The sequence below is a fragment of the Aythya marila genome (genome assembly GCF_965140915.1).
Source record: "Aythya marila genome assembly, chromosome: 1".
Lineage (NCBI taxonomy): Eukaryota > Metazoa > Chordata > Aves > Anseriformes > Anatidae > Aythya > Aythya marila.
In genome coordinates, this window is record NC_139042.1 from 85995527 (window position 1) to 86010119 (window position 14593).

The following is a 14593-nucleotide window of genomic DNA, read 5'->3' on the forward strand; positions in this document are numbered from 1 at the left end:
GATCTACTAGCATTCTCTCAAAATAACATTTCTAATTGGGTTTACCAGGTACAAAACAGCTCTGTCGATGAGTTAAAATAGCTCAATAAACAGAAAGCAAAATAAATCAAGAACAGATTTATAACCATTATTTCAGCTGTCTCAAGTGAAAGGAAACCAATGCAGGAATTGCAATGCAGGAGCAATGCAGGAATAGAGACTCTTCTTTCCAAACAAATTTAGAAACAAAGTACATTCTTTAAATATCTGCTGTTGATTATCATTCTGTCATTACCCCAACTGATTAGTTTGAATGCTTACAGAGTGATTCATTTATTCCATTTCAAACGTTTCAAATCTAGAAAGCTGGTTACCCTGAGAAAAGCAGTCTTCATCTAAAGTTTAGTTTTCACCACTTTGTGTTTTTCTTTCTTGAGTAAATTATTTAACTCTACACATGGCAGTAAGACTAACTATAATCTGTCCCCATGCAGCAGAACACAAATCCTAAAATCTGTCTACCAAGCTTTTCCTCCTCTTCGAAAACTTTAAGTGCAACAAGTGAGCTTTTGATCAAGTTCTTCAAAATAATTATTTTAATACCCTTCAAAACAAAACACAATTTATAGTGACATGAGAAGCAATTTTAGCTGCAATCCTCTCTCCTCTTTTACTTCATACTCTTCAAGCTAAAACAAATAAGAATAAAATGCCTTGCAGAAGTTAGTGCTTCAAGTTCCATAAAGCACCCAGTACTGAACAACTAAATGTAAAGTTTTTCAAACAAAAAGTAATAAAGTCCACATGTAAATTTACGACATGGTTCACAATTTACAAACCAGATACATGGCATATGTTCATTCATTGTAGTGTTCTCTTAAGAAATTCCCTTTCTTTTGTCAAAAGCACAGTAATTTTATGAGCCTCAGAAATTCTTAATGTATTCAACTAAACTTTGGTACAATTTTAAAAAACAGAACAAACTGATTAGATGATCTTTGTCATGATCTGTCTTCTTCTCTGTACAGGTTCGATATTTCCTACTTTAACAAGTAGCAAAATCAAGCTAAAAATGCCTTTTACAATAATACAATTTTCAAGGGTAAAGCATTTACCTTGAGTGTAAGCATAGTCATCTGATCCAGAACTAGAACTTCTCTGATATTTATGGCTTCCTTTTTCTCCTCCAGATCCTGGGATTACAGAAATAGGCTGAATAGGTTCTGGTGCTGCAGTACGCTCTTCTTGGTCCACTAAATTTAAAAGATTCTCAGTCGGTGCTCGACCTACTGTGATTTTAAAAATAGTTGGGTTTGGCTGAGATACCATTACCCGAGGAGACTGTGTTGGTGCACCTGTAGGTCCAGTTGGTTGAGTGTAGGTAATATATACTGGATTAACACTAAATGGAGGTTTGGGTTGACCCGACATACCTCTTGATGGAGAGCTTGTAGGAGGAGTAGTGGCTGCATACAGCGGGTGCTGGTTTCGTTGAGATGGTTGATTACTTATTGGTGAAGGACTTCTGTTCATTGCAGTCCCAGGCCTTTGCGGTGGCTCAACTGTAATTTCTATTTTGTTCATGGAACCTTTGGATAAACTAGGTCCAGCAAAAGGAGGAAGATACGACACGGAGTGACCGCTTTGTTTTTGAAAAGTCTGGGATGCTTGCTGATATGGATGAGGTGGGACAGTTGAAGGACTAGGAGGCATGAAGACATGTGAACTCTGATGACCCAGCTGAGGAGGCTGAACTTGGTGCTGAGGAGAGCCAAAAGGAGAGGGACACTGGGATGTCGGTGGTGATCGGAAAGCTGTCTGAGGAATCTGGGGTTGTTTAGGAGAATACTGAGAAGGTTGGTAGTTCTGTTGATGTGGATACACAGGTAGAGGACGGGGAGTATAATGTGGAACTGGGCCCTGTGGTGACGAATGCCACTGCGTATTCTGAGGAGTCTGTCGTCCTGAAGAACTTTGAGATGTTTGTCTAATATAAATAGAGCCAGGAGTCCCATAAAGATTGCTTGGAATCTGTGGAAGAATTTGTAGAGCTCTGGGTACACTCTGTCCAGATGGGAGGTTTTGTGATACTGTAACAGTAATGGGATTTGTACTGTACCGAGGTATGTGCATATACGTGGGAGGAGGGCCTTGCATAGCAGACGTGTTCATTCCTGGTTGTATGGAAGATGGCTGTGGAGGTGGCTGTGGAGGAGGAGTAGCTGCATTTCTATTCTGGTCATTCATGAAAAATGGATTGTAATTAGGAGAAGCTGCCACAACAGCGGGAGCAGAATGTGGTTCTTGAACTAAGCATATCAGTTGTTTACCTGCTGTGCGTTGTGGATCAATATGTCCATCACTTGAACTATGTACCAGTGTACGACCACCATTAAGTTGAGCTCCATCCCCTGCATGATAGCTGGTATGAGGATGAATACCCAGATTAATGTGCAAAAGGCTATTTCTATTCATTCTGGTGTCATCAGGACTATGGTACTCCATATATAAGTATTTGTTGCTCTCCTGTGCGAGGGCTCGACAACAGGCATCTAGATTGTTGTTGTTCTAGGAAGAAGAAGGGACACCTGTGTTCTTAAATGGCAAAAGAAAAAGCCACTGCTAAGAGTTCAACAAGCATTCAACTGAAGCTGCAATCAAGCCTCAATAGGCAGACCTCATAGCAGTTGATACAGATACGAATTTTGAAATAAAGATCATACCTACCAGGTCATAGCAAGTAGTACATAGCTCACGTTGCATCTAGCAAAATGCAATGGTAATGCTAGCTACAGTATGATATAAGAATCAAATCAAGTCTGAATTTGGTGAAAGTAAAAGTTATAACTCTATGCATCTTCTGCAAAGAACAGGAATGCACAATTAATTATTTCTAATAACATAAATAAAATTAAACTAGATGAAAATTGCACACTCTGAAGAGTCCAAGCAGAGATGCAGGTATCACTTTACTGTTTACTCATGTGTTTATTGTTTTACCTTTATTTTACAGTTTAGATGAGTACTTTTCTACCTAAAGGCTCCTTATAATTATGACATAATTTTAACTGTCTTAAAGATTTTCAGGCTCAAGGCTTAAAAAAAAAAAAAAAAAAAAAAAAAAAGGCTTATTCATACATCAGGGGAAAGACCAAATAACCCCTGTAAGAACTTGATTTGTTCTGTGATGCCAGCAGTTGAATATACAAACATTAAATTATGAATCAATCAATTTAAAATAGGGAACTCCCTTTTCCCTTCTTCATCCATTTTAGCTTCATCTCTTAATACTAAAGTGAAGACTTAATCAAAACTTCACCTAATTTCACTACCAGACTAACATGGACATTCAGCATCCTTTCAGATGAAGACAGTTGAACATGACAGAAAAAGAGAATAGTCCAGCACTTAACTTTATATGACTCTCACTCTGTGGATACTTCTACCTGCTTACTTCCCCCTCCTGTCAAGCTCCCCTGCTAGACTCCAATGGTCAGTGGGAATATCCAGATGTATCACACAAATCTAACACAACACCTGGGAGACAGATCTTATAATAATAACCAGAACCACAGTCCCAAGACATCAGCCACTTGCCTTCATAAGACAAAACTTCATAAGGTCAGTCCTCAGCATCCATGCCACAAAGATTGAAAAACGTTAAGCTTTTAGGTAAAGCCAGTTCCTTATTTTGGAGGAAGGAGTTGTATTAAAACCTACTCCAGCATACTTATGTTCTTGATGCTTCTTGATGAAGCCATCATTAATAACCACCCTGTTAGCCACTCTCCTTAATCCTGTGTCCATACAGTCACACATGCAAGGATGAATAACCAGCAAGAAAAACAAAAAACAATAAAACACAAATGCAAGTGGAGGAATGGTAACATCTTGTATGTAGAAGACAGAATAACAAAGCAAGTAACAGAGTCTTCTACTCCTTCAAAATAAAACCAGAAGAATGAGAATTTATGTTCCAAGTAGACTACTAAGAAGTTTTCATGCTACAACAACAGAAGTACATAGGCACCTTTAAACTCTTCACCATACCTGAAGCATGCACTGAGATACCACCCCTTCAGGTATCTCAGGGAAACGTTGTCGGAGATCATGGAGTACCTGCACATCGAGTTGTTGACTGCCCTGCGCCATGCCAGACTGATGATGTTCCAGATTATCAAAAAACAGAAGTCAACAGGCCTTCCAATGATTATGATCTTCTGAGGCTTCTGGCATTTTCTGTAATAAGAAGAAGCCAATTATTTCTAAGCTATCACAGCCATTCTTTTTCCTTTCCCCAACTGCAATGACAAGTACATTTTAGATCCAGATATAAAGAGACGATGGCTTAAGCATGAGAGTGGGAATCATCATTTCTCAAATTCTAATCCAAAAACACTTAACATAGCACAGGTGTATCTACACTGTATTTTACTGGAATGTGCTAGCTCAGTTCTTTACCTGGTCCCATTGTGGTACCATATATGCATGACTTTAATTAACCTGGCTTGTATAAAACAGAGCTGTAATAGATTACTTAAATAGTATTCCCAGCGAGAATCTGAATAGTTTGTAGAAACGTCTGAAGTCATGGAGCACGCATGTCTTTATTATTCACATTATGCCAGAAATAATGGGCTAGAAATAGCGCAATTATTTTCTAAAAAAAAATAATTTTCTAGTAATGGGGCTTAAACTCCTTACATTGCTGTAAATTCAAGGAGTTGGAAGGAATTTTTGTGAAACACAACAGGATTTAAACATAGTTTAGTAAGTCCTTTTTAGGCCTATGATAATAATCTATTTCAGATCATTGTAAAGCACCTATTAATTATCAGCATAATTAATTACAAAAAAACATTTCAGGATTCTTACATTCAACAGCAAAAATACGGGATTTGAAATACAATACCAAAGGAATGCTAGACAACAAATACAATCTGAGTCAATAAATGCTTTCCTCAGTTGTTGCTCATGATCAGAGGAGTAATCATCCAAGAGCTAAGTCTAAGTAAAAATTCACATGGGCACTGCATGGAGATGGTACATGAAATAGCCTCTGTCTTTCCAACAGTAATATTCAGCTGAATTTTTAACTGGGGAGAATGTAAAGGCGTTTTCAAAGATGAAAATGAAAGATACCAGCAGAGTGGGTGTTCAAGTTAGGGTGTTCATCATTAGCTAGGTTAAGGCCAAAGTTTTCTCTCCATTTAAAACATTCACATCTCAGCCTTGGTGGAATTTTTGAATGGTACATAATGTACATACTCCAGAGTTGGCTTTTCAGTAGTTAGCTCAGCTCCTAACAGAAAACTAGAAAAGTAAAACAATTCAGCCTAGACATCCGCATACCTTCACACCTTCATGTGATAATAATCTCCTACAGTTTCCTGTATCTTTCCTAAGAAAGTCTCTTAGTTTGACTAAGAAAATAAAACATGTTTTCAAAGAAATAAAACATGTCAGGTTTAGGGTAAAAGAAAAAAAAAGGTTTGGTGGAGAATGGGGGAGGGATTTGTATTGTTTTTAATATTCAATACTCAGGCCTTTGTTTTTATTACCTCTTCCTAAATATTACTTCCTTTCACTGAAAAGTGGCAGAACAGCAACAACACGAAACAGAAGTCTGCTTCACTATCTGGCTGCTACATATGTGGACAGCCCTCAAGTAACATTATCCATCATGAAATGACATGTGCTCGCAGGAAGGGTTGCTCTGTTTTATCTGATGCATTCTAGTATCCAGTACTACACCTGTCACATCATACTCTTCAAAATAAATGAGAAAATTAAAAAAAAAAAAACAGCGAGATCTTAATTATCCTGCCATGATTTCAGATATACTGCAAGAAATATAACTTGTATAATCATAGTGCATCATTTCTCTCTTCAAACATCAATTCAAATGTAACACAAGAAAGCAGACTGGGAATTTGCATCATTTCATAGAATGCTTTTCTATGCTTTAATACTAGTCTAAATCCAACATTCCCTTTGACATTTTTTCCAACAACTCCTGAATACTTAGGGTGAGTAGATGTGTAACCCTCAAAGTTATTGGCAGCTATTAGCCAACTAGGAATTTAATCAGAGTTCTCTAACCACAAATAATGGATAAGAGAAACTGCCATTCTCATTTTAGAGTCAAATCCTCTAGTCTTGAAAAGTCTACAAGAAACCTGAAATAATTCTCATGAGAAGAACAAACACACAAACTCAGAACTCCATGGATTCTATGGCTGCACAACTGTGGATTTATTTATTTACACATTTATTTTACAGTCAACCCCACAAAGTTCTCTTCAGCCATATGTCGGAGCACACATCTGCCTATTCTATCTGACCTGCCTACACCTGAATCAGCATTTTCCAGGCTAAGTGGCCCAAACCAGTGGGAACAAAAGACTCACATCCCAGGTCACTGCACAGCACCAGGCAAGCAGAGCAGTGAGACAAGAGCAGACCTCACAGTGTAGACAAGGGAGCTGCAACAGACAGGAGCAGACAGGACAGGAGCTCCTGCTGAGGCACAAGAGCCTAGGAAAGCAACTATCTGAGGCTCCTCTTTCATGGCACGCGTGTGCTGAGGGACACACTGAAGTGCACTACATTTAAGGTGCCTTATCATTATTGAAAGTTCACAGCACAGTTCACATCAAAAAATAACCCACAATTGCAATGAAAGCAAAAGTCACTTCATCTGCAACTTTCAAAAGCGCACAGAGGTTACCTAAATCCTAGCCGAAAAGTAATTCACAAGGATGAAATAAATTAACATTGCTATGCACACTGAAGTTGTAGTAACAAAAGCATTAAAGGGTATTGTTGCAGAATTGGTCCTGCTGTAGTAAGACACAGAAATGACCTTGGCAGCCATTAGTGAAACTTGGACCTTATGCGAAGAATCACTCTGGTCCTAAGCAATTCCACCAGTATTTTTTCCACAACTTTTACATGACTAAATTATATGGATGGGAAAACAGTACCTGTATCTTCTTCCCTAAAGCCACTTGTGAACTTTATAAGTTAAGAAAATAAACCAGGGTCCACACTTCCACCAAACAACTGATTTCTCTCTTCAAGAAGGATGAATAAAAACCAGAATTACTATAATCTTGTTGCTCCCCCACACTGTGTTCAGAAGAAAATCTATTTTATTACCATTATTTTTAAATGCTAAGTCACCTAAAATAAAGATAAATGAATCATCAAAAAGATCCAGTTGAAAAACAAATGAGGTAAATACATACAATGTGAAAGTTTATAAATTACGTAATGGCATGTGCTTACAATGCAATTGCACCATGCAATTACAACATATGCAACAACTGAAATGATTCCTAAGTGAATTCCCAGAAAAAGGCTATCTGGGAGACAGCTTCTCACAAAGCCTCATCAACTTAAAATGAATTATGAGTTGTATAACCGTAGTTGTACCTTGAAGGATAAGAGGAAAACCCCACCCAAACCACACCACACCAGTAAGCAAATCAGTTTATAGAAAAATCAACTCTTCAAAGACACCGTGCTATTGTACCTTTTAAGCAAATTCCTTCATCTTAAAAGATTGTTTAAATCTTTAGATTAGAAAGACGAGAAAACAGATGGATTAAGTACAGACAGGTAAAGAGCCTCAATTTTCCCTCAGCATACTACACAAATGTAATTCTTACACTTTGTTGTCCTGACTAATGCACGCTGACACTTACAGACAAGAAGCGGATTTACCGAATGGCATTTAGATGAACTCAGCCCAATCTTTGTAAATTAATGTTCTTTTTCTCTTTTGTTCACTTTTTCACCATTACTGTTCAAGGTGTTGAGGAAAAAATTCAGATTCATGCATGCAGCATGTGTGTGAGAGAGACTTTTTTTTTCCCCTACTTCAGTGCTCACTAGGTGCTTCCTTCGAACACCTGCACCAGATAGTCTGTCTGAACACCTCTGGAACTCCAGTGTGGATGTACCATGAAATTTCACTGGACAAAACAGTAAACTACCACCAACTTCTTACTTACAGAAACTTCAGAATAAAAACAAATAATATTAGACACACATCAGCAAATGAAGTGAGCATACATAACATCTTCACCAAGCAAAAACGACTTGTATTGTAGTGACATTTAAACTCATTTCCAGTGAATGCAAAGTAGCAAATCCAATAAACAGTTATAGAATCCAAATTCTTGACAGAAATTCCTAATTGTGATTTACAATAATATGCCATCAAAATGTAATTTGCCAATACCAACAACTCATACCTCTTCATATTTGCTTCTGGCATTTAGGTATGACTTCTAAGTAACAGTGATGCCAGCGTTTTAAGACCTTTATTCCTGCTCTGGCCTACACAGAAGAGCAAAAACAGTCCGAGTACTCTCCCCAAATAGGAATTTTACTTGTTCCTCATGTAGTGGATAGAGGGAGAACTGAGGAGTGAAGGCAGGAATGGATGTAGCAGAAGAATGTGAAATTCTAAAATACAATTTCATTAATCTGGGTAAGTACATAAATATATTTTCACCAAAAAATGGCAGTGTAAATAAAAATGAGATCATGTTGAAAATAAAAATATGGTGGTTTTTTTTTTTTGTTTGTTTGTTTTTTAAACAAAAGCACAAAAGTTTAACACTTAAGACCTCTGTGAGATGAATCCAGCAGTTGCCCCATGTCAGATAAGGGCCAGTTTCAGCTGGCTCCAAAGGGACCCACCAATGCCCAGAGCTGAGCCAATGAGCGAAGTTTGTGCCTCTGTGAGAGCAGATTTAAGATGGGAAAAACTGCTCTGTGACAGTGGCTGGAAGAGAGGAGTAAGAAAATGTGAGAGAACCAGCCCTGTAGCCCCCAGGTCAGTGCAGCAGGAGGACAGGAGGTGCTCCAGGCAGGCAGCAGCAGCTCCCCTGAGGCCTGTGGAGAGGCCCCTGGTGGAGCAGGCTGTCCCCCTGCAGCCCATGGGTCCCACATGGAGCAGATCTCCACGCTGCAGCCCATGGAGGAGCCCACGTGGAGCAGGTGGATGTGGCCTGGAGGAGGCTGCAGCCCATGGAGTGCTACCACAGGAGCTGGCCCCAGGCCAGAGCTGCAGCCCATGGAGAGGAGCCCATGCAGGAGCACCTGCTGCCCACCCATGGGGGACCAGTGCTGGAGCAGTTTGCTCCTGGGGGATGGATGGACCTCATGGGACGGAGTCATGTTTGAAGAGCTGCTGCCTGTGGGCAGCCCCCCGCAGGCTCAGTTCGGGAAGGATGGCATCCCGTGGGAGGGACCCCACATAGAGCAGGGGCAGAGTGACTGAGAAGGAGTAGCCAAGATGAAGTGATAGGGACTGACCACAGCCCCCATTGCCCCTTCCCCTGCACTGCTTGGGGGGAGGACCTAGAAGCAGGTGACTGGGGGGGAGAGGTTTTCAGTTTTTTTGTTTGTTTTGTTTTTAAGTTTGCACTGCTCACTATTGTTATTATGAAATAAGTAACTGAAATAAATTAATCTTCCCCAAGCCAAGTCTGTTTTGCCCATGCCAGTAATTGTTGAGTGACCTCCCTGTCCTTACCTCAACCTGTGAGTTGCTTCGTTGTATTTTCAGCCCCTCTCCAGCTGAGGAAAGGGAATGAGAACACAGCATGGTGGGCACCTGCCATCTTGGCAAACTCAAACCCCACAATTTATTAAATGGAAAGAAGTTGATAATATGTGCTATGAATCATATTTTTCTGAGAGATAATTACAAACTGTGTTTCTCTGGTCATGATACCTGAAGAAAAAGTTCTTCAAATTACCTTTGTTATTGCATTTCTCCTACTTACTTTTACTTATGTTGTTGAAGTTAAAGGGAGTAACTTATTTTTGAGATTAACTTTAAAAAAGACTTCTAATCTGAAAAGCTCTTTAGAAGAACACAGTACACAGAGTGCTTAGGAACCAAAATAACATTTTATAAAAGAAATGCCTTTATCTATATAATTGAAAACCATAGCTGCTTATTAAAAACATCTACGTTCATGTTTCATGACTACTTCCTTCCAGATTGCTAAATTCAAGAGATCAGATAGTATGGAAATAATCCTACAAAAAAAAAAAGTCATCCACATTCTGAACTGTGGTGTTCCCCTTCCACAGGGGCAGCACGTAACACATTTTCCATGTAATCTATTATCTTCCCAACAGCAGAAGCGATTTCATTGTGCTACGTTAGCATAAACAAAGGTATTTAAGGTGCATTAAACAGATTAGCCTACTTAGTAGAAGTTTCTTTATTAAAAGCTATGGCAAAAGAAAAGACAGTGAGAAACTACCCACTTCTCCCAATGATAAAACATCACCTGTTCCATCTTCAGCACTCAAATACAACGTCTACTCCAAACAATTTATTAATATTAGAGAACTAAAAATTAGGCAAGTTAGGTCCCTGGAAACTACGTTACTGGTAAAGGACTGGTAACACATTCATTACAGTTTCTTGAAACAAGTTACTCTCTCTGCAAGGAGTGCTTAGGGGTAATGCCAGTTGAGCTCCTAGAACAGCAGTGAGCAAACCAGCTACTCCCAAGTCCTCCAGAGTTTTGGCTACAGTCCCCTAGGGATGCTAAACTTCACTGCATATGAGGCAGCATAAAAAAAAGCAGCGAGATGAGTTCCATTGTAGCAAGTTACAAGCCACCCACAACAGCTTTCTGTCCACAGCCTTGTGTGTCCAGCACAAAGCTGTGGCACTGTGAGACAGCTGATGGGCAGCTGAACACAGGAGAGCCACCATCAGCAAGAGGCCAGAACTGAAGAAACTTCAAGCTCCACGTCATCTGCCCGCAGTCCACACAATATTACTCTCTGAAAACCAAAACAGAGCAACTGAATATCGGCATCCCCATCTGTACTACTGCCATGATTACACTCAGACTTTATTATTATCTGTTACCACACTAGTTACATACTTCCAAATGCTAGAATACTCCTGATACACTGCATGCCAGTAGTAAAACATGAGAAAACAAGAAAGGAATTAGCTCAGCCAACAGATTTAGAAAGCACTGACTTTGAAGTAGACAAGGCATTTGACTAACATTGTGGTATTAACAAATAAACGTGGTTTGGGCCAGGGAGGACTGCAATGCTATGTGATCACATCCCAATTCCACTTCTGTATTTCAATACTCAAGATGTTGAGGTGTGTAATTACTGTGGTGCTTCCAACAATGGCTGCAAACAAACCACAGTTAAGGTGTCAAAAAGCACTTGTTTAAAGTAACATTTTGCATAAGTAAGGACCTTAAAATTTTAAGATGATTCAAACTGAGTTTCTTTGCACCAAGGATCAACTGAGCAAAAACTTAGGTTTTTACCGTCCCATCCCACACATACCTACTGTTTAATAGGCATCTGCACCCAATTATAGCCTTGTAAACACGCCTGGCATGTGACCTGGCTGCAGATGCAATCACATAATCACACCTCTAATCCTTGAGTAGCCTCTGGAACCACTGTTGGCTTCAATTCAACTGGCTGTAAATGGTTTAAAGTCACACTATAATGATACTAGGAACAATGAAATAAACAGTTTTGTACATTAAGCTTCCCTTGATTGAATCATTCAAATAAATAAAACCAAACAACCAATCCGTCCCATGGGTGTCAGAACACGCCCCAATCCAACTTTGGATTGCTCTTGTAGCAGAGGAAAACAAACACTTTTTACTGCCATGTAACAACTTTATAAAGATTTTTAGCTGGAACATCGTTAAAGAAATCAAATACAAGAAGGTAAGCTATTACAGCATTTCCAATACAATTTTCTCACACCTGTTTTTAGGCCCACATTCATGCTATTTAAACATGTTCTATCACAAAAAAAAAAAAACAGGAATTCTTTTTCTCTGCAATAGGTAAAGTAATTTTTAAGATTATTTATAGCTAAAAACTTCTCCCACACCACATATATCACAATGATCATTTGTTACAGAAGCCTTTTTATTTACTGGGTGACACATCCCATAGCTTTTGGAGTACATTGCTTCACAGCCTGGAAACAGCTAGAAAGCAATATAACATTGAGCTTATCTAGTCATTTCATACAGACATAGTAAGTTCCACAAAGAGAAAAAAGAAAAGCAGTCAATGTTTAAAGCTGAGCTCAGCTTGCTGTTGTCACTTGCTCTGAAGTAAATGACCGGCTAAGTCACTAAAAACCACAACTGAGTGGTTTGGCAAGCTGTTTTATGATGAGCATTCATTCATTCGTATGAAAGAAGGCCAACAGCTTCAAAAAGCTCCTGGATGGCAGGAAGGCAAAGGGAAACATAGTAAAGAAGTATATGGCAAAATAAAACTAAAAATAAAGCTGACAAATTGCTGACCAATTGGTCTCTTAAATTAGGGTAAAGTTACACAATCTCACTTGACAATTCTTGATTCAATTTCCCTGTGCATATGGCATACAACAACTTCACAGGTGTGTCACCTGATGGCCTAGAACAGCTCAGAGTACCGAAATGGAGCATAACTCATCAAAGCGGGCACAACAATAATACCATTAGCTCACACTGATGAAACAGGAGTGTCAAACAATGAGGATATTCCTTCTCTTGTTTTTATTCATTTATGCAATGATCAATTTTGTCCATGTTTGAAAACTATTTTGACAAATTCAATAAATGAGGAATATGGAAATACAATGTGATTTGTCTTCATCACACAAAAGGCAACATACAATCCCAAGGCAAGAGAAACCTGGAAGAAGGAAATCCATTTTTCACACAACAGGGATACTGCCTGGGGATGGCACTAAAGCATAATTAGGTTTCTTCTGTGGTCTGTGGGCAAGCATTTCAGTGACAGCTGTTGCTAGGAAAAAAAATCAGAAGTTATAATCAATCACTGTTCCCTCTTAGGAACCTATTTTGTGTTGCTTTGTGTGCTTTAGTATTTGCTTTGCTTTTCTCCCTTTCATTATGGTCTGTCACCCTTGTAAGCTGTCAGCATCTAAATGGACGAGTGTTATCTATCTACTGTTCCTCCTCTTCCATCTATGATAAAAGACATCAAAAATGTCACAGTGTTGACACCAATTAAACAAAAACATCAGGCACTGAGACAGCATGTTACCAGGTGGAAAGGGATTTAGTATGTAGAGTACAAAGATCTTGTTTCCCAAACAAGTCATACATTATTCTGTGGCCTTGGTCATGATTAAATTTCTCTCCTTTAAGGTAGCATCTATATGTGGCACTAAGAGAGCTTATTTATTCCACTGCTTTAGAAACAAACGAAAAGGAGTCAAAATCATCTTAACCCTAAATTCAAGTCAAATCTTCATAAAATACAGAGTACTTTTAATTACTTCACAGTAAGAACCGAAGGATAATGAGAAGACTACTTAACTGGAAAAATAATAATCCTTTTAGCAAGTGGCTAAGAAGTACTTGGCTAGTAATTCCACTACCAAGAAGATACTAGTAACCTTCTTGTGTTTATAATGAAATACTTCATTAGATATGTATGGTTCTCTCACTCCCCCAAGCAACTACAAGCAGCTCTTGCTACAAAACAGTTACAACCCCGTAGGTTTACAAGGCACTGAGACAGTTCTGCAATAATGCTACTAAACAGCAAATAATAGTTTCCACAACAGTTCTGCAGAGTACCAGCACAAACAAAGTTGCGAGAACAACTGAGTTTGTATGTCACAGAGATAATCATGAGATTTTATCACAAGTATCACGTTTGTACCAAAATTTATAAGGATGATGAATCGTCCTCCTTGCCAGGACGTACAACTACTGACTGAATAGCTGTGAACTACACGCTGTGGCTGGAAAAAATCCTGCAGTAAATCAGCTCGCTGTCAGATTTCCCAATTCACAAACTCCAAATGTTGGCCCTACTAAATGCAGTGTAAAAATTATATGGGGGAGGAGTGGCTGCCACATCCTATTTTAGGAGTCAAAGTGAGCCAGAAAGGATATATATTCCCTTCCAAGAATATATAAAATTAAACATGTACTAACAGTATCAGAAAACATCTACTGCAAATCCATGGTACAGCCCATCCGTATTTCCATGTTTAACGGTTACTAAAAGCCAATGTCCAACAAACTGCAAAGCCACTGGAACATTTTTTAATACGTAACTGCTTCAGAAAGTCAGCTTCCTTCTCAAAAGTGACATTAAATTTCCTCATAGAATACATGTCTTCAAGCTTTGCTATGGAGGCAGAGGTGTCTGCAGGTCACCAGCACGAGTCCCTACCAGGAATTTAACGCTGTCCCAGACAAGGAGATGTCTGACAGCTCCTACACAAGGTAAATGATCCTCAGCATCAGCTCTTGCTCCCAGATCACAAATTCACTGCCACACTTAGCATTCACTTGTAAGATATTCAGAGCAGGCTTTGTCGTAAGATGCATTTACACTGGTCAAAATACAGTGAGTACTCCGACAAGAGACTTCTACAAATTGAAACACTGAACTCCTGCAGAAGTAAGTATGGACTAATTACTATTTCCTCAAGCCAGAGGTTTCAGGAAGACTGAAGACAACAGTCATGATCTAAGAATAAGAATGTGTCACTTGGCTTGTCATATAAAAGTAATAAAATTTCAGAATAAACTACACTCGCAAATCC

General features: G+C 39.0%; 1 protein-coding gene across 5 annotated transcripts in view; it reads right to left on the reverse strand.

Moving 5' to 3' along the window:
- Positions 1 to 14593, reverse strand: part of TAB3 (TGF-beta activated kinase 1 (MAP3K7) binding protein 3) — a 44406-nt gene that overhangs the window by 14511 nt on the left and 15302 nt on the right. For 2 of the 5 annotated variants that reach the window (XR_014318801.1, XM_082775372.1), the window contains exons 2-3: positions 4030 to 4218; positions 1095 to 2547 (exon numbers count right to left, since the gene is read on the reverse strand). Coding sequence is in view for 4 of the 5 variants with exons in the window: in XM_082775372.1 (XP_082631498.1) it covers positions 1095 to 2547; positions 4030 to 4131 (1555 nt within the window). In the remaining variant the exon portion in view is untranslated. Of the gene's footprint in view, positions 1 to 1094; positions 2548 to 4029; positions 4219 to 14593 lie in introns of those variants that run through there. The other 3 variants (XM_082775374.1, XM_082775373.1, XM_082775375.1) reach the window with 3 other exon arrangements.